The following is a 25,747-nucleotide window of genomic DNA, read 5'->3' on the forward strand; positions in this document are numbered from 1 at the left end:
GGAAAGGTTAATATTTTCCCCTTTTGTTCAGAATGCTAAGGAATATTCTTAGCGACAGAGACTAGTGCCCACCCTACGCTGAACACAGGGTCCTGAGAGTTGTAGCCAAGGGGAAGGCTCCCACTGGGAAATCCTGATGAGACCAGGCAGGGAGTGAGCTGCCAAGCAACTCTGGGCTAAGTGTGTTCTGCAAGTCTTGTTTTCTATGGCTGTTCTTTCCACCATTTTTCTTGTGTTTTAAAGGAGCAGTTTATTTTTTGTTTTTTTGTTATTTTTTTAAATAACTTTATTTATTTGTTTGTTTTTATTTTTGGCTGCGTTGGGTCGTCTTTGCTGTGCGTGGGCTTTCTCTAGTTGTGGCGAGCGGGGTCTACTCTTTGTTGTGGTGCACGGGCTTCTCATTGCGGTGGCTTCTCTTGTTGCAGAGCACGGACTCTAGGCACGCGGGCTTCAGTAGTTGTGGCACGTGGGCTCAGTAGTTGTGGCACATGGGCTTAGTTGCTCCGCGGCATGTGGGATCTTCCCGGACCAGGGATCGAACCCGTGTCCCCTGCGTTGGCAGGCGGATTCTTAACAACTGTGCCACCAGGGAAGCCCCTAAAGGAGCAGTTTTGATGCAGGATGGTTGACCAAAGGTGTGTGAACTTGCCCCCAGAAACAAAAGAAGAGTATGGTGCTTGATGTTAAAATGTGAATTTTACAGCAGTTCAAGGTGCAGTCAAAGAACTGGAGAAGAAAGATGAGCAGAAAAATAGGAAATGGCAGAAAGCCCTGGACATTATATAGGGCTTCATAAGTATTGCCACAACCTGGTGAGATTGACCCACAATTATGTGCAGCTAGAGGCATGTCTCGGCCTCAGGGGAGGAGCATGTAGGGATTGCCAGTGGGCCGAACGACATCTGTTTGAGGACTTAGCTGTTAAGAGGCTGCCTGGCTCAGCCTCCTCACAGGCTGTGTGACCTCGAGTAAGTTATCTAAGCACTCCTGCCTCATTCTCCTCATTTGTCAAATGGGGATTATACTAGAACACTTACCTTGAAGGCTCGCTGTGAGATCACATGAGTTAATATGTTGAAAGCAGTTAGAACCGGGCTTGTCAGATGAGTGGAGGGATGGTGATACGTGTTGCTCTAATAATGAGGATGACTGTGCACAGTGCTGATGGTATTTTCAAGAGTATATCGCCTGGGGTAAAGGAGGACTGTCTGCAGATTCTGCTTCAGGGAGCTGCAGTATCCACTGTAGGTATCTACTGTCAAACCGATCAAAATATTCAGATTGGTTGGCTGGGTCTTCTTGTCTGTAGGACAACAGTCTGAATAACTGTTGGAAATTTTTCACTCTCCAGGTTTTCTGTTTCTAAAAGTCATTTGGATCATCATCCTTTAATTTGTATTCTTCATTATAGCCTCACCCTTTATTTCAGTACATGGTCAGAATGTGTTCAGTTTCTCGTTTGCTTAGTCACTGATCACATGTTAGGCGAGCTGCTGCTTTCTGTTGTTATGGAGGCAAATACTCTCCTTTCTTCAATAAGGTGAGCACATTACAGTAAGCAGCCAGTTTCACCCAAATTGTGTGGGCTAATTTTTTTAGTTTCAGAGAGGAACTTCAGGAGTTAGGGGCTTGTGTTTTCTTGGGCATGTAAATACCTGTGAACCAGTTATGCAATAATAATTGTTTTGATCTTGAAATAGTAGCAAGCAGTAGATAGACCTGAATCCAAATCCCAGCCGTGACCTTCTAACTTGTACTGAGTCTCACTTCCTTCATTTATAAAATAGGAATTACAAAACCTATCTTGCAATGTTATTGTAAGGATTAAATGTATTTCCTAACAGTGGTGTACAGTGTACATCTTGCTCACCTTGCTGATTCCAGTGTTACTTGGCATCAGTAGGTACCTTTTAGGCAAAATAAAGGAAATGAAAGTATTTTTTTCAGAAAACACATTCCAGTGGACTGCTGACTTTATAATGGATGTAACCTACTATCAATACGGGTTAAAAGTATCTGCTATGAAGAGGAATTTCTTTAAAGATTGATGTTTTCAGTGGTTTAAAACTTTAGACTTGAAAAAGAGAAATCAATTCTTGAGGTTACCCTAAAAGTTAAGCACCAGTTTAGAATCTTTTGATCTTTTAGTCCGTGTTGAGTCTTCAGTCAAACAGTTAAAGACCAGCATCTTGGATGTCTTTGGAACAGTTTGTATGATTGAACTGGATTGTTTTTATTGTAGTAATCCATTGAAATTCTTTAATTTTTTCCCCTTCCTTGCCTTGAAACTTTAAAGCAAAATACCGCAAATCTCTCATCCAGAACTGTAGAAAACTCTTGATGTTCTCTATGACAAGAATAGTCCATTTTTAGCAACTGTGTGCTCCATATACTCAAAATTTAGCAAATTGGGTTTCAGTGGGAATGCTTTAATTCCTGTGATTATTGGGAACATGTTTACGCTGACTTAGGGGGAGTTACATGTGCTTTCCTTATACGGTCAAAAGGTTTTGAAGGTGTGTAATTTGTAAGGAGGGTATAACCAGTTAAAAAACAGAGTCTGTCCATGGGTATAGAGAACAAACTAGTGGTTACCAGTGGTGGGTAGGGAGAGGCATTGGAGGGGTAGGGGATTAAGAGGTACAAACTTTAAAAAAAAAAACCCAAACACAGTCTGTCTAACCTGTTAGGAATGAGATAACTTCAGGGCTTACTCTCATTTAAGGATTTCTTCAGTTAGCCAGATGTCTTTAAAAACAAACATCATCATAAGTCTTGGGGGCATGCTTTTGCTTGGCTATTAAAGAATTTTTCAGAGAAAGGATCTTGTGGAATGTTGAGTGCTCATTTGGGTTTGAGGAAGCACTCAGGACGCTGGCACAGTCAGCGGAGTAGCTGACAGGTTTCTGTGCTGTCATATGCTTCAGGGGAGCCCCCAGTTACCACGTGGCCAGCGACTCCTCTCTGAACTGTTGTTTTTAAAGGACAGCGTGGTCCTAGAATGAGAATTAATGTTGTGCCTCTCTGACAGGTAAATTATAAAGTCGTGTACCTCTGGAAAACTTTTAGCATCCATTAGTTGTGCATGCTGTACTTTCAGGGTAATACCTAAGTGGCATGATTTAATGTTCGGTGTCAGAAATCTCCTTTATCATTTGGAACAATGTTTAAAATCATGCAGTTTTCCTTTATTATGTAAGCAATTCTTTATTGATGAAGCTGTTCTCTCCCAGCTCCTTTTTTTTCCTGAATTAAGGGACACTTGCAGAAGTATAACTTTTGGCACTATGTTTGGGGTAAAATTGTTGAGGGAGGGAGCGTGTGTGTGTGTGTGTGTGTGTGTGTGTGTGTGTGTGTGTGTGTGAGGCAGAGAGAGAGAGACAGAGACAAAGACACACAGACAGGGGCAGGCAGAACGTGCTTTTGAAAATAGCCATGTGAGGAACTTCCCTGGTGGTCCAGTGGGTAAGAATCCACACTCCCAATGCAGGGGGCCCGGGTTCGATCCCTGGTCGGAGAACTAGATCCCACATGCATGCCGCAACTACGAGTTCGCATGCTGCAACTAAGAGTCTGCATGCCGCAATTAAGATCCCGCATGCCGCAACTAAGAGCCCACGTGCTGCAACTAAGACCCGGTGCAGCCTAAATAAATATAAATAAATAAATAAATATTAAAAAGAAAAGAAAATAACCATGTGAGTATGATGGCATTGCTTAGCCATCATTTCCTTTCAACACAATCCCCAATTCTTGCTTCTCTTAGATTTTTTTTTTTTTGAAGTGTGGTATTATTCAATTTTCATTAAACTGAGCTTGGGACTTAGTGACACTATTAGCTCTTAGATGTTCTTTAGGAATCACTCATTGTGCCAGAGCCTGTGGCAGAGATTAAGCCAATAACCAGACCTTCTCTTGGACACACAGCTATACAATATTTTCCGGTTACTCTCGGTAGCTGAGGCCTTACCAGTGGAATGGGGCAGGAGATGGGAGCCAGGCTCAAGCCTGGACAGCTGTGGTGGTCCGTATTCTTTTCTCCTTCAGGCTGGAATAGAGCAGGGTCACTTGGAAGCCAAGTGTTGCCGATGGCAGAGCCACAAGGTGGCGGGAACCTGGGTCCCTGGAAAGCTACTTGGAGGAGAGTCACCCAAGCAGCAGTATCTGCATGGGGTTGTTATGTGAGCAAGAAATGAACTTTTATTGTGTTACACCAACGAGCTTCCAGGGTGTCTCTGTTAACAGTGGCCAGGTTTACTTTCCTACTTACCTGTTACCCAGTGTAAGGCGCTGGAGCAGCTCCCCATCACTTCAGACCTGTGTTTGGGCCTAGGGACAAAGCCTTCATTGATCGTTTCCAACAGATTGGCTTTCTTCACTGACCTATCCTTCTTTGTTTCCCTCCCTTTCACTCCATTCTTATTCCTTTCTCTTCTTTCATTAAAATAACTTGCAAATCTTGCAATTCAAATCTCAGCTTCCATGCCCTGCCTCTCAAAGGTCTCCTTGACTGCCCAGTCTAAAATAACTCCCTAGGCACTTGGCATCATTCAGCGTTATCTGATATTTTCTCGTTGATTGTGTCTTCCCCGCAGAAGACTCTAAACCATGCGATCAGGGGTTTGCTCAGTTCACTCATGCCTCTGTTGTTCCTAGAACAGTGTGTGGAATGTATTCTAATAAGGGCTTAATACTTGATGAATGGAGTATGAAACTATCTTACTTTGGATTAAGAAAAAAGTGGTATATGAAAGATCACAGTGGAATCAACAAACAGTATGAAATGATTCTTTTGCTTTACAGAAATGGACTTTCTTTTAATTTAACCTTTTGAGTCCTGTCTGTGTGTAAGATACTGCCTAGACCTAGACAAAAAAGGATAGGTCAGTGACAAAGGCAAATCTAGGTCCCGTGGGACCCAGAGTTTGCCAGATGTTTGGCTAAGATCCTCAAAAATGAGTGCTTTGTTTGTTGACCTGTAAACAGATAGTAGTAGCATCCAGGTCCAGCAGAATGAATAACTGATATTACTTTGCCAAACTGTTAGAGTGAATTATCTTCAGGATAAAAATGGCTTTAGTTTTTTTTTTTTTCCTTGCAGTTTAGAGGGAAGACTGTTTTGAAGTAGAGAGAGTTTTCATTGATAAAATGTGAAACCTTTTTAATGGATGTATAGTGCTTATTTTACCTTTCTACATTTATTTCTTTGGATCCTCTTGCTGCCTCTAAGAGGAATTGGAGAGGGTCATAGTAAGTTTGGTGAAATAATTTAGCCTTTTGGGTACATTATCCTCATCTGCAAAATGAGGACACTATACCTCCAAATGGAGGAAAGTGCTCGGCACACATTAGGTATTCAACAAATGTTTCTTCGATGAACTAAGAATGCCAACTAATAATGTTTTTAGTACTATCATATTAACAGCTAGTTAATTTATTTATTAAGCACTTAAGTGTTAGGTGCTGGGCAAGTATCAATACACTTGACTTCATTTAGTCTTACCTGTCCCATAAGATAGGTTGGTTCTGTATTTATCCCCATTTCACAGTTTAGGTAGCTGAGGCAGCTGAGATTGATACCCAGGTCTGCCTTAACCCTAGAGGCCTCACAATCAACCTTTGCCTTCCTCGCTCTAAAGCATTACCAGACCAGTGTCTCTTGTCTACCTGGTCAGTTGTGTTGACCCAAACCCATGTTTTTCTACCTTCTAGGGTTATCTTAAGTACACTTTAGAAATTCTGGAACCATAGGGTACTGTGAAAGAGACTGTACTCCAAGAAAGGCCAGCCTCCACAGTGTCCTTTCTGGTGTGACCACCTCTGTCCCCTAGATCAAATGCAGATCTGATGTGTCCCTCCCCTGCTCAGAATCCCTCCGGTGAATCCCTGTCCCCCAAGCCCTCTGTGAGCTGGCCTCTGCCTTCATGTCCAGCTTCCCCTCTGGCCCTGCTCTCCACCTCCGGCTGCAGTAAACCCCAAGGAACTGTTCTATACCCAGTCTTTCCTTGGAATTCCCTTCCATTGACAAAGTCCCTTTCATCCTCTGGGAAGTCTTTCCCAGTGTTGCAAGGCAGACTTGGTTACTCCTGCTCCCATCTCTGCAGGGACCCCTGGTCCTAACTTGGGTGTTTAAGCTTTTCTCTGCCTACCAGACCACGAGCTCTGTGAAGGTAAGGGTCAGGTCTTGTCTTCTTCCTACCATCTGTGCTTGGCACACATCAGGTATTTGTTGTATGAAGGGAGAAGGGAGAATAAAATAATTCAAAAGTGGTCACAATGTTCATGTTCCTTGAACACGAGTCTTTTCTTCTAAGTACTCAGCGTACATCCATATGTAGCTTGTTAAGACCCCATTGAGTTATGTCTGGGGTGACTGTCAGTCAACGCAGTGGGCCAGGCACTGCTTCCAGGTGACGCAGTGCTGAGCACAGTGGCAGGATGTGTCAGGCGTTAGGTGGGAAGCAGAGTCTACCTAGCAGAGGTGGGCTTGAACCTCCAGATTCCGCACCTGAATCTGCTCCAGATCCCTGTGGTCAGAGTACTTTACCTCTGAAAGCCTCGGTTGCCTCATCTGTGAAATGGGGGTGATGGTTTCTACCTCAGAGGGTGGTTGTAAGGATTTCATGAGATAATTCACTTAGCATGGTGCCTGGTACATTCAAATGCACGGTACTATAAATTAAAACACAAAGGGATCCTGTGATGGCCATTTTCATCCTTATGGGTTCCTAAGCAACCTCAGTGAATAAATTGGTAAATACTACTGTTTTCACGTTGAATGTCCATGTTCAGGAGTGAGAAATTTCATACTCACTGTGAGTTAAAACAAAGTCTGACTCTTTTTCCTGAGATGACTTCAATAACATCTTTATGGTGGGGGCTTGAACGATGGTGAAGTATCTGCACTTAGGCATCTGTCACAGTAAGGTTTGTAAAGCATATTAGGTTATATTTGTCCATTGAATGTTTATAGTTGGCCCTATGAAAAACCAGAAGTTTATATACCACAGAAGTTTGGGTTAGAGTTAGCGAATGATCAAAGCTGTTTCATGTTCATATTGAAAAGCCATTTGACCATAAGTACTATTTGGTCATCTGAATTTGTAAATTGCTGACTGATAAATGCCAGCAGAGGGGTAAATGGGAGTTCTTTCTCTCTTCCTCCCATCCATCCATCATCTGTCTGTAAGAAATGGAAGGAAGGACTGGGGTTTCAGGCCAGCACTTTCACAAGGGCCCTGGAATAACTGCCTACTTTCACACAATGGAAAGTGTCCATTTCTGCCCCGTGGCCCCATCTTCTCAGTGGCACAGGGCTTTTGGGGCTGCTGCAGTCAGTGGTAAGCAGAGCTGAATAAGGGTGGTGTCTCCTGGGAAACTAGTGCATTTTCCTGCTCTTGGAAGAACCTCCAGGAGAGGGCAGAAAATGTCAGTCGTTTCTTGCCCAGGTTCCTGCATTGGACCTCTCTGGTTTCAACCCCCCTTGTCCCATCATGGTCTATTCCCAGCAAAGCAGCCAGAGTGATCCTTTTAAAATGAAGTTCCGATCTTGTCACCTTTCTACCCTGAACTGTGCAACAGCTTCCCACTGCAGAGTTAACACCCAGGTCCTTACAGTGGCCTTTACTTACCCCTGACCTTGCCTCCCATTTCCCTCCTCTTCTGCTTCAGCCAGCAGGTTTCCTTGGTGTTTTCCAAACACTCCAGGCACATGTCACTTCAGGGCCTTTGCCCCTGCTGGTCCCTCAACCTGAAATGCTCTTTCACATCCGCAAGGCTCACTCTCTTACTCTGTTCAGGTCTCTATTAGAATATCCTACTACTGTCCTATCTAAAACATCTCTCTCTTTACCCCGCCTTATTTTTATTGGGTCTTCCTAATCGCTCACATATCAGGGGCTTAATTATTTGTTCAATGTGTCTGTCTCCCCACTAGAATGATAGGGTAGGTCAGCGGTCCCCAACCCTTTTGGCACCAGGGACTGGTCTCATGGAAGACAGTTTTTCCACGGACAGGGGTGGGGGGATGGTTTCGGGATGATTCAAGCGCATTACATTTATTGTGCACTTTATTTCTGTTATTATTACATTGTAATATACAATGCAATAATTATACAACTCACCATAATGCAGAATCAGTGGGCGCCCTGAGCTTGTTTTCACTTGCCACTCACTGATGGGGTTTTGATACGAGTCTGCAAGCAATTGATTTATTACGGTCTCTGTGCAGTCAGACCTCTCTGCTAATGATAATCTGTATTTGCAGCTGCTCCCCAGTGCCAGCATCACCGCCTCAGCTCCCCCTCAGATCATCAGGCATTAGATTCTCATAAGGAGCGCGCAGCCTAGATCCCTCGCGTGTGCAGTTCACGGTAGGGTTCGCGATCCTATGAGAATCTAATGGCGCCATTGATCTGACAGGAGGTGGAGCTCAGGCAGTAACGCGAGCGATGGGGAGCGACTGTAAATACAGATGAAGCTTTGCTCGCTCACCCACCACTCACCTCCTGCTGTGCGGCCCGGTTCAGGGGGATTGGGGACCCCTGGGGTAGGTGATTTGTTTTAGCCACAGCACCTAGTTGACACTCAATACATATCTGGAATGAAGGTCTGAACGTATGGGGAGACACAGGGGCTGGTTCTGGCTACCTGGTGGGTCATGGGCCAGTCTCTCATCTGTCTGTGTCTCTGGGGGTTGTGAGGTTCAAGTGGGGTAGCATGCACAAACGCCTTGTGAACAGTGGAGCACTAGGGAAATGGAAGGTATTATTCTGAACAAGATTAATTGCACGCTCAGCCTTTTCGGATTGGTTCTCTGTGTGTGTTGCTCCAAATGTTGTGCTGGTCCTGCTGCACTTGGTGCTGAGTAAGGAAGAGGGAGGAGACTCCAATTGACTTTTGGCTGAATGGTACCTCTGATGAAGCCAACATGGCAGTTCTGGATGTAGGTACTGTTTTTCACTGGCTAAGATCCCTGAACAGTTGACCTGAAGATTCAGAGAGAATCCTAAGTAAGGGGCAAAAAAGGACAAGGCCAGAAAAAGGGGCTCTTGCATTCTAAAGCATTGTCGATTCTAAGGGAGAATGGGAAAGCAGTCTCTAAGTGTGTCCTCCCCTTCTCCCTACATTGTTGTACATGACACAGGAAAGATGGAATTACTAGAGTGGGGGTGTGGCAAGTAGTTGGATGTGAGTAGTTTGAAAGCACACCCTCTCCCTTTTATGATGTGTCACAAAAATACACATTCTGTAGTGTTTCTTTTGCCCTTAGTTCTTGATTTTGATCAGATGAAATGTTCTTTGCAGGCGCCAAAATTTAGGTCCTTCCCTCCACCTCCCTTCTTTTTACAAAGGTGTTTCCAGATTGTAGTTCCTGGTGGGGTGGATATTTGTCTTTCTTCTGCTCATTTTCATTTATCTATTTTCTATCTTTCTTGCCCTTTTCAGTTAAATTCCACGTTGCTTTGTTTTTCTAGCCATTTGTCCTCTTCCGTTGTCATCCCTCCTCAGCCTGCCGCTGCTGCTGTTTCTTCCTTTCCCTCCCCACTGAGCCCTCATCTTTTGAGTCTTTTTCTTTCCTCGCTTCCCATCCACTCTGTGGGAGCTGAGGCTGATCTTGGTCTCTGGATGCTCTTTCTTCATTGTCCTGCTTCTCTGGTTTCTGTGGCTTCATGCTTTCCATTCTGTGACTGAGCTGGCTTTTACCTGCATTTGTTCCAATTTGAGAAGGAAAAGAGTCAGGAGAAGAGCAGCAGGCCCTGAGAGCGCTCTTTGGTTGAACAAAGGTGATGGGGGTCTAGGAAGAGAAGAGACAGGAGGATGGAGGGATATGGATGTAGTGGGGGTAGGGGACGTCGGGAGAGTTTGCTTCTGATCCTAACTTGTTTCCATAAAGATTCTTCCCAGTCCTTCAGGGAGGAGTAGGATTCAGTTGGGGGTCAGAGGTTGTAGCTTGGAGCAGTGGGAAGAGGACTGGATGGAGGGTGAAGACAGGGGCTCTGGCTTTAGGTCTGCTCTGTGATGGGACCCAGAACAGGTCATCTATTGTTGTGGGCCTTCAGTTTCCTCACTGGTGAAGTCAGCGTTTTGATCCAGATGAGTTTCTTTCAGCTGTATATTTTATAAATTTCTGAACCTCTGCTTCTTTTAGTGAGGATTCTCTGATTCTTTTATCTTGCATGGGTCATTACTCTGCAGAATCTTCCACGCTCTTATTTAAGAATGGCCTGTGTGTGTGTCTCTCTCTGCGTGTGTGCGTGAGTGTGTGCCTGTGTGCATTGGGGATAGAGGTTAGAAGGGGTGTTCTGGCACAGCTGGCTAGATGAGAGGGGCAAAGGGCTCCTTTCCTCTGTGCCCTCTTGAGAGGGATTTCCTGTGGAATGCAGGAGCTCTGTGGTCTACCCTGAAATAAGAATACAGGTGGCATGTCACAGTTCTGTGTTTAGGAGAGATCAATTTATGGAGACTTAAGGTTCCTTGTATTCCTGATAGTCTTGGTTTTGGTATGGTGTGTTCAGTCCTGTCAGCTGACCTACACTGACCTTCAGACACCACTTGGTTTGACATAAATCTGTAGACTTCAAATGTTAGAAATAACCATGTGAGATTACTGTCTGCATGGGTTCAACCTGAATATGAAATTGGGGAATCGTAGTGTTTACCGTGTTGTGAATGTAAAGCTTGAGCTATGAAATATAAAATGAGCTAATAGGATTTTATTTTCCAATATAGACTTTATAGCAGAGGGTGTCCTAGAGTCAGAGGGGCCTTAGAGACCCTAAATAGAGGTGCTGAAATTTTTTTTTTGAAGGAGAAATCTTTTTTTTTTCCCCCACACGAAGTATTATGGAGAATGATGTATAAACTTGATACAAACTTTATCATAACTATATTTTTCAAATTTATTACATTTATTAATTCAATGAGAGCAATGACTTAGCCTAGCAGTTCAAGTCTTCTGCAGTGTATTAAATTTTGGTAGATAATATAGTTAAGTGAATGTAATCTTTTTAGGTGTAAATATAATTGAAAACATATTTTCCAAAATGAAATTTAAAAGGAAAGTTTGTAAAGTCCCAACATTCCTCCATTAGAACCTATGGTTCCCCTGATTTCAGTTTGAAGACCACCAATGCAGAGAGTGAAAATAAACTAATCATCAATCCAAGGAGCTAGGAAATAAACCAAAGCAAAAGAATAAGGGAGAAATTAAACAAATCCCAAACACCACTTATCTAGACCTCCCATTTTTTTTATATTGAAGCTGTTAATGTAGAAATATATACATGGTGTCATAAATTCTAGACTTTCCAGTCTAGATAGTTAGCCCCATTCTCTTAGAATAAGCAAATAAGCAAAACAAAAACAAAAATCAAAGCCATCATCTCCTGGTAGTGCTTATTCCTCCTAAGCTGAAGTAATCCAAGTCATCTTTGGACGTCTCTGATCCTTAGAAGGTTCTCACTGTGGAACTGAACTCTGTGCCCTGTCCTTCCCTCCATTGTTTCATGCTTTCCCCTGGGGGCCTGCAGAACATGTGTAATCCCTTGTCTGCATGGCAGACCCTCAGATATTTGTGACAGTGACCGTTTAATCATGAGCCTTTTCTCCTTTGGCAAAACAGTCCCAGTTCCTTCAATTGTTCCTCATATGACAGCATGGTTTCTGTGTCCCTGCAGCATCCTTGTCACTGTCCTCTGAACATGTTGTCAGTTTTGTCTATATTTCTAATAAGGTATTCCATGGCCCAGGTATGTCTGAGAGGTATAGAGAAGAGCTGGACCGTAACCATTCTTAATGAACTTACTAGATTTTCTTCAATGTAGGGTTGAGCAGAATTAGCATTTTTGGGTGGCTGTCTCAGTGATAACTCACACTTAGTTGATTATTGACTAAAATCCCCACTGATATCCAACTATTAAACAGCGTTTTGCTTCATTCTTAATTTGTTCAGTTGATTATTTTGGAACCAAGTGCAGGACATTTATTCCTCCAGAAATATTGGGATAATGGAAGGGTAGAGATTATAGTTTAAGTATTCTTATATCCAACTCAGTATATTTCCTACTATGATCTACTTGAAGTATCAGTTTTTGTTTTCCGTTTCCAGGAGTTCTATGTTTTTATGGAATCTGTGAGTAAGTTAGTGATTTTAAAAGGAAGTAAGCTAAGCAACTTTTTAAAGCCTGCTTCTGGTCTTGTGAGAAATCTAGAGTCATTTACTGACCTTCGTCATGAATTGTTTTTCACTCAATTTAGCTGTGTTACAGAAACAAAGGCTATTTCAATTCTATAGTGGTGAATCATTTCACCAAATGTGAAGGTCGTCAAGAATTTTTTATGCTTGTGTCTGTGTTTAACTGAGTTTAATGCAGAGGTTTGGATAATGGATGCCTTTTTAATAAATATTACTGTATACATTTATTATAATTATTCCTTTTGATTAGTAATCTTGGTAATTGTGTAATTCAGATGTTTTATATCCTTGTCAATTTTGTCTGCTTGTTCTATCAGCTATTGAGAGAGCCATGTTAAAGTTTCCCACTGTGATTATGGCTTTGTCAATTTTTCTTTTATATATTTTGAAGCTATGTCTGTATTAGGTGCATACAGATTTAATACTGTATCATCTTGTTTAACTTACACTTTATGATGAAAAGTTCCTCTTTCTCTAGTAATATGTCTTGGTTTAAAAACGACTTTGATATTGTTTTGGCTATACTAGCTTTCTTTTGGTTAGTGTTGCATAGTGTATCTTTTTACTTAAACTTTCTGTGTTATTTTTAGTGTCTCTTGTAAGCAACATATAGGTATTGTAACTGTTCTTGAATTAAAAATCCATACCTAACTGTCTCAGTATTGTATTTGGATCAGTTAGTCTGTTTATATTTAATATAATTGCTGATATAGTTGGATTTATATCTATCATATAACTCTCTATTTGACACATGTTTTACGTTCTTCATTTCTCCTGTCTTATGTTTTTGATTATTTATTTTCTATTTCATTTTTTACTCTATGACTTGTTAGCTATACATTATTTTACTATTCTGTTAGTGGTTACTCTCAACATACAACATGTAGATTTGACATATTATAAATATAGTAAGTTATTACTTTTAACATTTTTCCAGAACTGTTAGATACTCTAATTCCACTTCCCTTTTATGTTACTGTAGTCAAACATTGTAGTTGTACAAATACTTTAAACTCCATGACATTTTAATTATTATTTTGTACACTAGGTATTAATTATATTTACTCACTTCATTGTGCCTCACTGCCTCTTTTTTTTAATTTATAGTTCATAGTGTTTTTATTTATTTAATTTTATTTTTTTAAAATTTTATTTATTTTTGGCTGCGTTGGGTTTTTGTTGCTGTGCGCGGGCTTTCTCTAGTTGTGGCGAGCAGGGGCTACTCTTCGTTGCAGTGCATGGGCTTCTCACTGCAGTGGCTTCTCTTGCTGTGGAGCACAGACTCTAGGTGTGTGGGCTTCAGTAGTTGTGGCACACGGGCTCAGTAGTTGTGGCTCGCGGGCTCTAGAGTGCAGGCTCAGTAGTTGTGGCCCATGGGCTTAGTTGCTCCACAGCACGTGGAATCTTCCCGGACCAGGGCTCGAACCCGTGTCCCCTGCATTGGCAGGTGGATTCTTTTTTTTTTTTTTTTTTTTTTTTTAAGAGATATTTACAATATTTTTTTTTTTCATACTCAGTCTTTAAATTTATTTATATTTATTTTTTTGGCTGTGTTGGGTCTTCGTTTCTGTGCGAGGGCTCTCTCCAGTTGTGGCGAGCGGGGGCCGCTCTTCATCGCGGTGCACGGGCCTCTCACCATCGCGGCCTCTCCCGTTGCGGAGCACAGGCTCCAGACGCGCAGGCTCAGTAGTTGCGGCTCACGGGCTTAGTTGCTCCGTGGCATGTGGGATCTTCCCAGACCAGGGCTCGAACCCGTGTGCCCTGCATTGGCAGGCAGATTCTCAACCACTGCGCCACCAGGGAAGCCCGGCAGGTGGATTCTTAACCACTGTGCCATCAGGGAAATCCCCTCACTGCCTCTTGTATTTTCATGTTTCTGTTTGAGATCATTTTACTTTTGCTTGAATAAGTTCTTTTAGTAATTATTTTAGTGCTGGCCTGCTGGCAGTGAGTTCCCTCAGTATGTATCTTAAACATTTAATTTCAACTTCATTTTTAAGAATATTTTTGTTAGGGCTTCCCTGGTGGTGCAGTGGTTGAGAATCTGCCTGCCAATGCAGGGGACACGGGTTCGAGCCCTGGTCTGGGAAGATCCCACATGCCGCGGAGCAACTGGGCCTGTGAGCCACAATTACTGAGCCTGCGCGTCTGGAGCCTGTGCTCCACAACAAGAGAGGCCACGATAGTAAGAGGCCCGCGCACCGCGATGAAGAGTGGCCCCCGCTTGCCGCAACTAGAGGAAGCCCTCGCACAGAAACGAAGACCCAACACAGCCATAAATAAATAAAAATAAATAAATTAAAAAAAAATACATGCTTCTCGTTTAAAAAAACAGAAAAGAATATTTTTGTTAGGTGTGGAATCTTAGGGCATCACTTACTTTCTTTCATTGTTTTGAAGATACCATTCCATTGTCTTCTAGCTTCTGTAACCTCTCAGAGTGGTTCTGCCCTTTCCAGAATTTTTATTATATTTTATTCTCATTTCCATAGTTTTCTGATGCTTTTAAGAATATTACTTTTAATTTTTCAGTCTTTATTTTCTTGTTATCAGCAGGAATGTTGGTCTGTTCTGCTCTATTTCATCCTGTCTGGGAAAAAAAGCCATTCTTACCCCAAAGGCTATTTCTGAAGAAACATCTTATATAAGTCTTTTAGCTCATTTTGGTTTACCTTCCTTAAAAAAAAAATGACATTGTGATATTTTCCCCTGGATCTAACCAATTTATATTCAACTGAATTTTGTTGACTTAGATTTGGTTTGGATAATAAATTTTAATGATCTTTATATTTTACACTGTACGAAAGATGCTTTAAACATGCTTTAAATCAGCGGTTCTTAACCTTTTTGAATCATATGCTCCTTGTACCCTCCTAGGAGTCTCTGGTTAAAAGACAGACACTCTCCCCAGATGAATGCTTAAAACTGTGCATATATCTTCATGGGGATTAAGCAACATTTCTCCTACCTCCCATTCCCTCTCCACCCCACATCTACCCATGGGTTTCAGGATGAGAATCCTTGTATTCAGTACATAAAATAAATGTTGAGTTAAGTGTAAAGGTGTAGATAAGTCAGTTAATACCTGAGCACTTGCTGTTTGTACCATGACATGTTGGGGAGAAAAGTGTGCTGGGCCTGAAACAGGAAGATCTAGATTTGATTTGTGGCTTTGCCACACACTGGACCTAAGAGTAGTATCAGTGTTCTCATTTACAAAATAAAAATCATCATAATACTTCCCAGACATTATTGTGGGAATAAGATGAGAAAATACATGAGAAATCACTTTATATACTGTTCATATAAAATAATATATGTATGTCTATAGATATGCATTTATATCTAATATGTGCACACAACATATAGGAAATAATTTTTGCATTTTCAAACTTTGTTTTAAAGAAATACTTGAGTTGAATACAGTAATTAGAAATAAAAAATTTTGTGCCCACAGCCCTTTCTTTGGAATTTTGCTTGAGGAATGTAAAGGTAGTATAACTTAGAGGGTGGGGCAGAAATCAAGAAGCCCAGTACTGTTCATCTGGCTCTGGGATCCTGTTAGTGCTGGTACTAACTAGTACCTGTACTTTTATTCACTTACCTATGACATGGGACAATGCATCTTTTTAAAATTTATTTTTTAAGGATCTTACAACATTCAGCACACTGTGCTCTGCAGAGAAGTCTCTAGGTAGAATTACTAATTTTTTTTTTTTTGGTTACTATAAAGAGGTCAAGATTCCAATACTAAAAACAAAAAATCGAATTTGATAGTTCACTTAGAGTGCTATATTTATATTATGATAATGGTTTTAATGGCATGTATTAGGAAACATTGATTGTAATATTTAATGTCAATTGGCATTTACCTTCATTGTACTTCTATCAAAAATCATCCCATATAAAGGCTGTGTAGAATACTAGAATACCTTAGAAAACAGAACAGTCTTACTGTCAGATGAAAAGGTGACAATTATCAATAAAAAGCATTTATTAAATTCCCATTTTTGTTTGTTGCCACAAAAACTAGGGTTCATAACATTTTTTGAATCTTTGGATGCCTTTGAGAATGTGATGAAAATCATAAACCTTTCCTTAGAAAACTGGACACACATGCACATAAACAGTTTTGCTCATAATTTTTAGAGATTCGCAGACCAACTCTGACCCATATGGACTCTTTCTGTGGCCACAGATTAAGAAACCTCACTATAAAAGGATGCACACTTTGTTCTCATTGTCATCATTTGAAACTATAGTGTTTGTTTACTGCCTGTCATGCCAGGTATTTTAGAAACTACATAGTTAAGGTGGTTGTCCAGCAAATGACGCTGTTATTAACAAAGTATACACAGATACATTGTCTATAGAGGGTGAGAGAGAAGAAAGGGAGAGAGGGAAGGAGAACATTAGTACAAGAATACTCAGTGATCAAGATAATACAGCCACCAGGTTATTCAGGGTATTAGAGAACTTGAATTAGAGACCATTGTAGATAAATGAAAAAATATTTAGAATATGCACATCAAGGTCACTGTCGATTTTCATTTCAAATGCCATTGGAAGAGGAGCTGGGAGAGTTGGATGAAATAGTTTATGGTGGCAAATACATTTAATACCTCTTTGGTTTCTTTGATGAAATCCATACATGATAACAGTGTTTCAGCAGAAGGTTTGATCTTTGAGAATTATTGATGAGTTTTACAAGTAGAATTTCTCTAGGGGGATGCTTGATGGTAAAAAATGTTGGTTTAATTTGCCTAATTTTTTTTGTTTGTGCTTATATTGAGAGATATTTAGTGTGATTATACTTTGTTAAGTTTTTCTACCTTACATTTGTTATTCCTGTTTTCCATGTTACCTGACCTTTAGTGGTTTTACAGGAGTATTTGCGTGCTTTTGATTTGGGCACAAGAAAGTAACAGGGGAAAGGGGATGATTTTGATGTTGCTCTCAATGGGTTCATTTGGGAAAGTGAAAATTTTGACCTGCCTATGGCAAAGGTGAACTTAGATGTAAATAGAAGAGGGAAGACTAGAATTCTTTAAATCAAAATTTAATCAGGCCACTAACATTGCTGGCACCATTTAGTAATAGGCTTTGATGAAAATGGGCAATAAATTTCAGTGGCAGTGGAAAAAATATGAATTAAATCAATGAGGAACTGTTTATTATGTCAACTTAGGAAATAATAAAAAAGAAAGTTTTGGCAAAGTTGGAATGAAAATGATACTTTTTAAAAAAATTTTAATTTGTCCTTATTTCTTTTTTTTAAAAAAATTATTTATTTATTTATTTATTTATTTATGGCTGTGTTGAGTCTTCGTTTCTGTGTGAGGGCTTTCTCTAGTTGCGGCAAACGGGGGCCACTCTTCATCGCGGTGCGCGGGCCGCTCATTATCGCGGCCTCTCTCTTGTTGCGGAGCACAGGCTCCAGACGCACAGGCTCAGTAATTGTGGCTCACGGGCCTAGTTGCTCCGTGGCATGTGGGATCTTCCCAGACCAGGGCTCGAACCCGTGTCCCCTGCATTGGCAGGCAGATTCTCAACCACTGTGCCACCAGGGAAGCCCGAAAATGATACTCTTGACCAGCACAGGTGGTAATGAAAGTTGATACATTTTTGGAAAGCAGTCGTGACAATTGTGCCCATTCTTGGCCTCATTTCTGGAATTCTACTCTAAAAAAGTAATTTAAAGCATAAAAACAATACACATGAAAGTATTTATTGCAGTATTTTTTATAATATTAGCAAGCTAGAAATACCCTTAATGTACAACAATAGAGGAATGATTAAGTAAATTATGGAACATCAAACACTTGATGGAATGCTATTAAAAATGGTGCCAAAAATTGTAACAACATGGAAAAATGCTTTTGATAGGCGAAAAGTACAACCATATGTGTATTTATGCCATGAGTATAACTATGTAGTAATTAGCTGTGCATTGAACAAAGACTGGAAGGAAATAGGAAAAATAAAAAAAGGTTGATAAACTAGGGTGGTGTCAGTATAGATGAAATTTAGATATCTTTAATTGCTATTATTTTGTTCAAAAATGAAAAATTTAAGACAGTTTTCTAATTTTATGCACTTATGGGTTATGTTCAATATTGAATTAATTGGGAATTTAAGTATTTGGTGTGAAGAATGTTTTTGCTCCTAATGGATAGCTACTGTTCCAGAATGATTTATTGAGTAGTTCATTCTTTCCCCACTGATTGGAAATGCCACCTTTATTATTACATAATTTCCAAGGCAGGAAATTCTGCCATGGTATTCTGATGTTCTGATCCCTCCCCCTACAGCTCAAACATTATTCTATCTCTCAAAACTTTTGTTTCTAGTCTTGTGTATTTATTCTTCCAGATGAACTTTACAGTAAGCTTGTTGAGTTTCATTTGACAAATTTAGTTTCAGTTTTAATTAGAGTATATTAAATCTACAGATTAATTTGGGAAGATAATTTTGCCTATTAAGCCTCTTATTGTTTCCAGAAGTTTCAGTGAAGTAGCTGAGTGTTGTTTTTTTTTTTTTTTTAATTTGGAATATAGTTAATTGACAGAAAGCTTATAACACATCTCTGGTTTTTCTGCATAGAAGCAGAATGATTCTGATATTGATGCCAACATTCATTTACAAAAATTTATAGTTTTCAATTGCCTAAAGCAAAGTATGCAATTAAATCCAGATGGGGAAATGATGGCGACACACTGGAAATCTGTACATTGGAATTTATCTTTGTCATTGATAAAATTAGTGGCCTTTTGAGAAAATAGATTTTGAATGGCCACAGTGATTAGAGAGTCTTCAATCTTAGTCAAAAATTGTCACCTGTGCCTTATCATTTATGCTGTGCTTGTTCCTCAGCACATGATGAGAAGCTCATTCCTTCTGCTGGTCTTCTTGGTAGCTTTGTCTAAATCTCCTCTGAGCTTTGTCTAGCTTTTTTGAATGACAATGTTCTTGTTCATATTCATGTTTCCTTTCCCTGTCTTCCTCTCCTGCCACTCCACTCCCCATCCCCTTCTATCTCATTGGGTCTCTTTGTTCGTTTCTGTATCATCCCCTCCCTCCTCCTCCCATAATATTCTTCACCATATCTTTCTGATCTCTCTGTGATTAGCAAATGAGAGACCCTTTTTATTGCTGAATATTATTCTTAGTGCTAGGACTGCTGAGAATCTCTCCTTAATGGCCATGTCTTATTTCTGACCTGACTGTTATTTATCTTCTTTGACCAATATAAAGCTTGGTATGGTCTTGAAAGGGAGGCATAGTTGAATTATAAAACTCTCCTGTTTGGAGTTGTATTGCATTGAAAAGGGCTGCAAACACTTTCATAAGTTGTAGTCCTGGTTCACCTAACCAAATAAAGTAGTAATATGATCGTTGTTTTGAATAGATACAGATTAGATATCCTTGTGATCTGTGAAAAACTTTGATCTGTTTATACAATTTATTTTCTAACATTACAAAAATGTATCACCAACAGGTCGGTTCAGATTTTGTCCGTGGATAATTAACAGTCTCTTTAGAAACCGGGAACATGACTAAAGCAAGCTGTTCTTCTGTTTTTAGGAAATGGAATTTCATCTAAGTTTCCTCTGTCTGTCATGTCAGACGTTTGTTATTGTTTTTTGCTTTTCAGATCCTCTTCCTGAACTTTTTTTTTTTCTGAAGCTATTGTATGGTAGATTTTTCTTGGCATGTTACTTTCTATTGATTATGTGTTTGTTTGTGTGTGATTCAAGATGATGTTTCATGTGTGTGATGGATTGTAAACCACTAGGAAAACATAGCCTGCTTATTTTTTAAATTTTAGCTAGAACAACCATATAGTTACTGGAAAGAGGAGGTCCACACTGATTTTGTTTTTGGTCCTGATTGACCTACCTCTTGATATCCTAAGGAATACCATGCTAATTATCATCAAAGGCAAACAGATGTTAAGGAGGCTGTGGAGGCTTTTCTGTGTTCACTTTTCTCTCCTGTCACGGGCTGAGGAACTCTCGAAGAGTGGGTTTGTTTTTGTTGGGCAAGCACACAAAAGCCCAGATGCTTCTCCACACTGGGCTGAGCTCTGGAGGCCCTCCAAAGTGGGTGACCCTTTCCACCTCCTGGTTTCCATTTTCCTGCCACTCCCACAAGCTGGGTGGTATGTACCTGCTCCCTGGAGGCCCCCTTTGTATTGCCTTTTTGTGGTTGAGAGGAGGGAGCATCCCGAATCCTTGAAGCCTTCCAGGCCCTAGACAATCTGGCAGGCTCATCCATCACTGCTGCCTTGGTTGTAGCACTGATTGAGCCGCCCCACACCGCCTCTGGATGGTGATATACTGGGGAGCATTAGCCTGCTGCCCATTCATTCTTTCCTTCCTTCCTTCCTCAGAGTGTGCCTCAGTGACCCAGGCTGGCAGCTCCTCTCCTTGGGACCAGGGTATTTAGCAGGGCTTTGTGCCAACCATAAGCTTTCAAGAGAAAGTGTGAGGCCAGGCTAGATAAGAAAGAAGACAGAGAAATCCCTCAGAGAAGACAAACAGCGGTGGGAAAGGGCACAGCAAGTGTTGGATCACATAGTGCTGTTTATTTAGCAATGTTTGTGAATATTTAATTAATGTTCTTACAAGCCACTGTGGTCCAGTACAGTGTAAGGACATGGCTAAGAATAGTTATTTTGAAGCTTTATACTATGGTGGTATCTCAGGTACAGGAAAAAATTAATACAAGCAATGATGTTCCTCAGGTAGTAGGAATTCAGAGAAAGTAAAATACAACAAAGTATCATAATTGCACATCTAGTAAATAAAAAAATTCTTTCGTATGCTCTAACTTCTTCAATTTGGAAAACAGAACAAACCAGCTCTGACACGCATACTTAAATAGATCAGGAAACATCGCCCTGTCGTCCAAAACATTGTTGTTAGGAAGAAGGATTCATGATATTTGGGCTCGCCCACATGAAATGAACATTACAAAGGACCCTGTTTTGTATCGGGGCCCTTTTTATTGTGCTTTCTTAGAGCCAGGACGAGGAAGTGTGATGATACCTTGACTTGTTCATTTTTCAGGGGCAGATGACGGTCTATGCGAAGTTTGGCAAAAATGTTTACCTTCCTAAAGATGCCGAGTTTTACTTCATTTATAACGGATCTCATCAGAGACACATCGTGATTGCAGAGCGCACGGAGGATAACGTTCTCCAGTCCAGCGTTCCAGGTGAGGTGTCCTCTTTATTGTGCAATTGAAAAACCTGTCTGTGAGCATCTTCGTGGTGCTCCAAGGTGGGATGGGTATGAGTGAGAGCGTATGTGTGTGCGAGAATGTGTGCTTGTGTGTTTGTGTATGTGTGAGTGTGTGTGTATGTGTAGATAAGGAAGAACACTCACACTGGGTTATCTCACGTCTGAGCCGCTTCCAGCTGTGTCTGCAGCTCCCTGAGCAGCCCAACTTAGACTTACCCTCCAGGTTGGGGGTGCCCTGGATGCAATCCCGTGGAGGAGACGCTCTGTCTTCGTATTGCTGCCTGCAGTCCTGGGGCCGTGGCCAGGGGCAGCTCAGGCAGATCTGAGATACTTGACAGTGGTCTTCGTTCTCTCTTCTTCATTCTCCTGTGGTCAGTCCAGCACCCGCTCTCTGCTTTGCTCCTTTGGGTGGCAGGGGTTCCTTCCTTGGCAGCATGTCCATCCAGACGCTTCCCTGCTGGATCTCAGCTTCCAGAACTGTCTCTTCCCACCACCAAAATGTTCACATTCTGAAACCTGTAATTCTCCCAGCTGTCTTCAAGTACCACGGTGACAGATGACAAATTAATGTATCGTGTTAATGTGTTATCATGAAGTAAGAGCCCCTCCTCGGGTACAGTTGTTCTGTATTTTCATTGGCATGTGGATTGTACATCTGAGACATCAAGCTGTAGACTAAAGGTGCAATTAAGATGCCATTACCTGCAGGAAAGGAGGGTTTGTGTTGTTTTTCTTGTTTGTTGATTGGTCGGTTTTAACTGTGGGTCTCTTAGGCCTTCTTAAATTGTATCAGAGGGAACCTTCAATTTTTTAATAGGTAAGACTGGCCTCATTTTTAAAAGAAAAATGTTTCTAAGTGCTTCTGTAGTATATCTGTTGCATGTGGGAAGAAGGGAGGCAGGAAACATGCAAACACAGACATAGAGAATTGTAGTGATGTACAAAGACCTTTCAGACCTACCTGGGTTTGGTCACTGAATCAATCTATTGTGCAATTTCTGGGACTTTGGGCAATTTTAAGCACTTCTCTCTCAGGCCCAGTAACTCCCATCCTCATAAGAAAAAAAAGTCAAACCACATTAATGGCACAGAGTTTTACTGGCTGCTAGTCTCTTTTGCCTCTCCCTTTTGCTTTGGCATTTGCATTGATGTTTTTGCTGCATTTAGCTTGGCCCTCTTTTCTTGGTTTTTCTCTTTTTTTTTAATCAAGCCTCTTATAAGAGAAAGAATAAAAATAATAACTAAAGTGCCACTCCTAACATCAAAACTTTTGTCTTTTTCTTTACTTGCATGTAAGGGTGAACCTCCTTCCCATTCCTTGTGTGTTACAGAAAATCTTTTTTGATTATATTGTGGCCTGCTTAGAAGCGAGGGTTCTTACCTTGATTTTAACAAACTCACTGCAGACAGTTCCAAATTTCTGAATCTTACATTTTCCCGAATACAGCTTTGCCAGGGTACCTTTCCGAAGTATGTACAGCAGTTTTCTGTAGTATATAGTGGACGTGTGTGGTCTGGGGGTAGGGGCTGCACTCTGTGCTGTACCATTGGACCACTTTACAAAGGCAATGATGTGAAAATAGCAGTAGCTCTTGCCTGGTAAACCTGGGACGCTCTTATTCCTTGAAGCCTGGCAGCATAGCTTCTGGGGAAAAGCTTTGGAGGATAAGGCAGAGCAAAGATGATTTGCACCCATTAGCCGTTTGCTTGGGGGCCAGTGGTGGCTGAATGTTAGCCCTTCTTCTGTCCAGCTGTTAATATCATGATCACAGAGGTTTGGTGGTAGTAATTCCTGGACGTTCTGCCAAGGACAACATAAAAACATACCTGGGTAGAAGTTCACCAACCTTGGTAAAATGGAAGGAGAGTGTAAGGAGGAGGGGCGGGTAGCAGGATTAGGTGACCACCCAACAGAAGTATTAAGAACATCTACAAGATAGAGAAGCCATTCTCAGAAGTGGTGGTGGGCCAATGAACAGTATATATAATGTTTCTGTTGAGTAGTGTTTACCCACCCTACTCACGTTCAACAGAACTCTGAGGGACTAGGGTAAACTTGTGTAACTTTGTGGTGCTACCTTATAAAACTATCACCTAAATAAATATATAAAAACGTATGACTCAGAAGGAAATGCCAGAACAGGAAAGGGCAAAGGCCTTTAAGACAACAAACTTGAATTTGATGGTTGGGTAGAAGTACAAGGTGAAGCTATGCCAAATAACAGTGGTAATGATAGGAAAGCAGCCCTGAAATGGTCAGAGCTCATAAAGGTCAGTTTGAAAATCAGGAGTCACTGGAAGAAGATGGGTCAGTGTTAATTTGGACCCACAGGCTTGGCAGCATTTAGAGATAATTGGCCGCATTTCCTTTCTGCCTTGCTCTCCTGGGGCGTGTGGTATGCTCAGGCCAAAGCTTTGGACACTGGGAGAGCATTTTCTGCAGACTCTGGGTGAACTGTTCACTATCTTGTCATCCAGGCCACAGGCTTCAGGAGACAGTGACGGTGTCTGTGTGCCTCTGCTCGGAAGGTTACTCCCCGGTGACCATGGGCTCTGACTCCGTGACCTATGTGGACAATATGGCCTGCAGGCTGGCTCGCTTGCTGGTCACCCAAGCCGATCGCCTCACAGCCAGTAGCCACCAGACCCTGCTGACCCCATTTGCCCTGACGGCGGGAGCATTGCCTGCTCTGGACGAGGAGCTCGTGCTGGCTCTGACCCATCTGGAGTTGCCTCTTGGGTGGACTGTCTTGGGAAATTCTTCACTTGAAGGTGGGTCCTTACCAGGAAATTAAGATGTCTCCTCTCTATGTCAAGTTCAAATGTGCCTTACAATTTGTTGCCTGTTTGTCTGGGTGGGTTTTCCTGCCTACTTTTGACCTGAGCCTTGCACTGATCAATCTGGGATCCCTGACATTCTGAGCCACTCATCTCTGGGCTGGTTGATGCCACTCTGTTCCAGGGGGTGAAGAGCTTTTCCTCAAGGAGGGAAGGACTGTTTCTTTGTGGCAGGCTCTTGAGCCAGCTGCTTTGGGCTGTGGCTCTGCTTCCTTTGGCGTGTTTTCTTGCTGTAAGAAGGGGATATTGGTGTCCTATTTCCAAATAGGTAGAGTCATTGAGCAAGGAAGAACATGCAGCCAACTCTGTGGAACACTGAGAAGAAATGTGGCCATGCAGGAAATGTAACCAATGCATTGAAATCTTTGAAAATGTCAGTGTCACTGACAGCATTCATATTTACTATATTTATACTAACTTTTGGAGTTACTTCTGGATGCCCCTTCTTTACTAAAAGACTAAATAGACTCTTAATATCAGTAAATAGACTCTTAAAACCGTTTGGAATCTGTGTGAACAAAGATATAGATGTTGTATATAAGCTCATACTATGCATGAGGCTACACTGTTCAACAGATACTACTTATGGTGATTACAAATAACATAATTTTATTGGAGATAGAACTATTGCTCTGTATTTTATTGGACACAAACATGTACTATTGCTGTTTTCCTGTATTCTTCCTATGACTTTAGCTTTGTGGTTAGATGATGCTGTCTTTAAGAGTTTCTGCTTCCTGATAAATTCTGGTTACAGGTTGGTTTAAAGTTGATCAGGGATTAAGATTAAATGAACTACTCTAGGTAAAAGGGGTATGATTTTTTTTTAAGCAGAATCAATCATAAGATCATAAGCCACAATCAGAGAGGATCTCCATTTCTTTCCTTTATTAGGGTTATACTTAAACTCTCCTGGCACTTAAGGATGTTTCTTATTCCTTAAGACCTTGGATGAAAGAAGTCATCCGTGCCTGAATCCCATGTGCTGCACTTAGCTGTGTGGCAGCTGACTGATACGAATGAAGGGGTGGGCTTCCTGAGGGAGTGGATGGTGTCTCTTTTGCACACCATTATCCCCAGGGACCTAGCGAAGAGCTTGGCACATAACAGGTGCTCAGGAAGTACTTGAATGAATGAGCGGTGTATCCTGAGACCTTTAAGGAGTTGCACATCCTAGATATTGCTATTGTAATTCTCCTGTATGTATAGGAGGAAAAAAATGTTTTCTGGCTAAGCAACTTTATTCATATGTATATACACACATATATTCATATATTCATTGGTGTATATATACATGTGTATACATATATTCATTCATATGAGTGTATATATACATATGTATCTATCTATCTATCTATCATCTATCTATATATTATATACTTTCTGGCTAAGGAACTTCATTTGCTTAAGCCTCCTGGCTTTTAAAACAAATTTTATCAATAATATTAGAGGGTATTTTATATTTTGG

At 41.1% G+C, this 25,747-nt stretch overlaps 1 protein-coding gene across 7 annotated transcripts in view; it reads left to right on the forward strand.

Moving 5' to 3' along the window:
* Nucleotides 1–25,747, forward strand: part of ARHGEF28 (Rho guanine nucleotide exchange factor 28) — a 307,464-nt gene that overhangs the window by 99,466 nt on the left and 182,251 nt on the right. For all 7 annotated transcript variants that reach the window (XM_057540604.1, XM_057540598.1, XM_057540597.1 and 4 more), the window contains 2 exons: nucleotides 21,268–21,415; nucleotides 23,920–24,213. In XM_057540604.1, coding sequence (XP_057396587.1) covers nucleotides 21,268–21,415; nucleotides 23,920–24,213 — 442 coding nt within the window. The remainder of the gene's footprint in view (nucleotides 1–21,267; nucleotides 21,416–23,919; nucleotides 24,214–25,747) is intronic.

This window comes from Balaenoptera acutorostrata, chromosome 2, assembly GCF_949987535.1.
Source record: "Balaenoptera acutorostrata chromosome 2, mBalAcu1.1, whole genome shotgun sequence".
NCBI lineage: Eukaryota > Metazoa > Chordata > Mammalia > Artiodactyla > Balaenopteridae > Balaenoptera > Balaenoptera acutorostrata.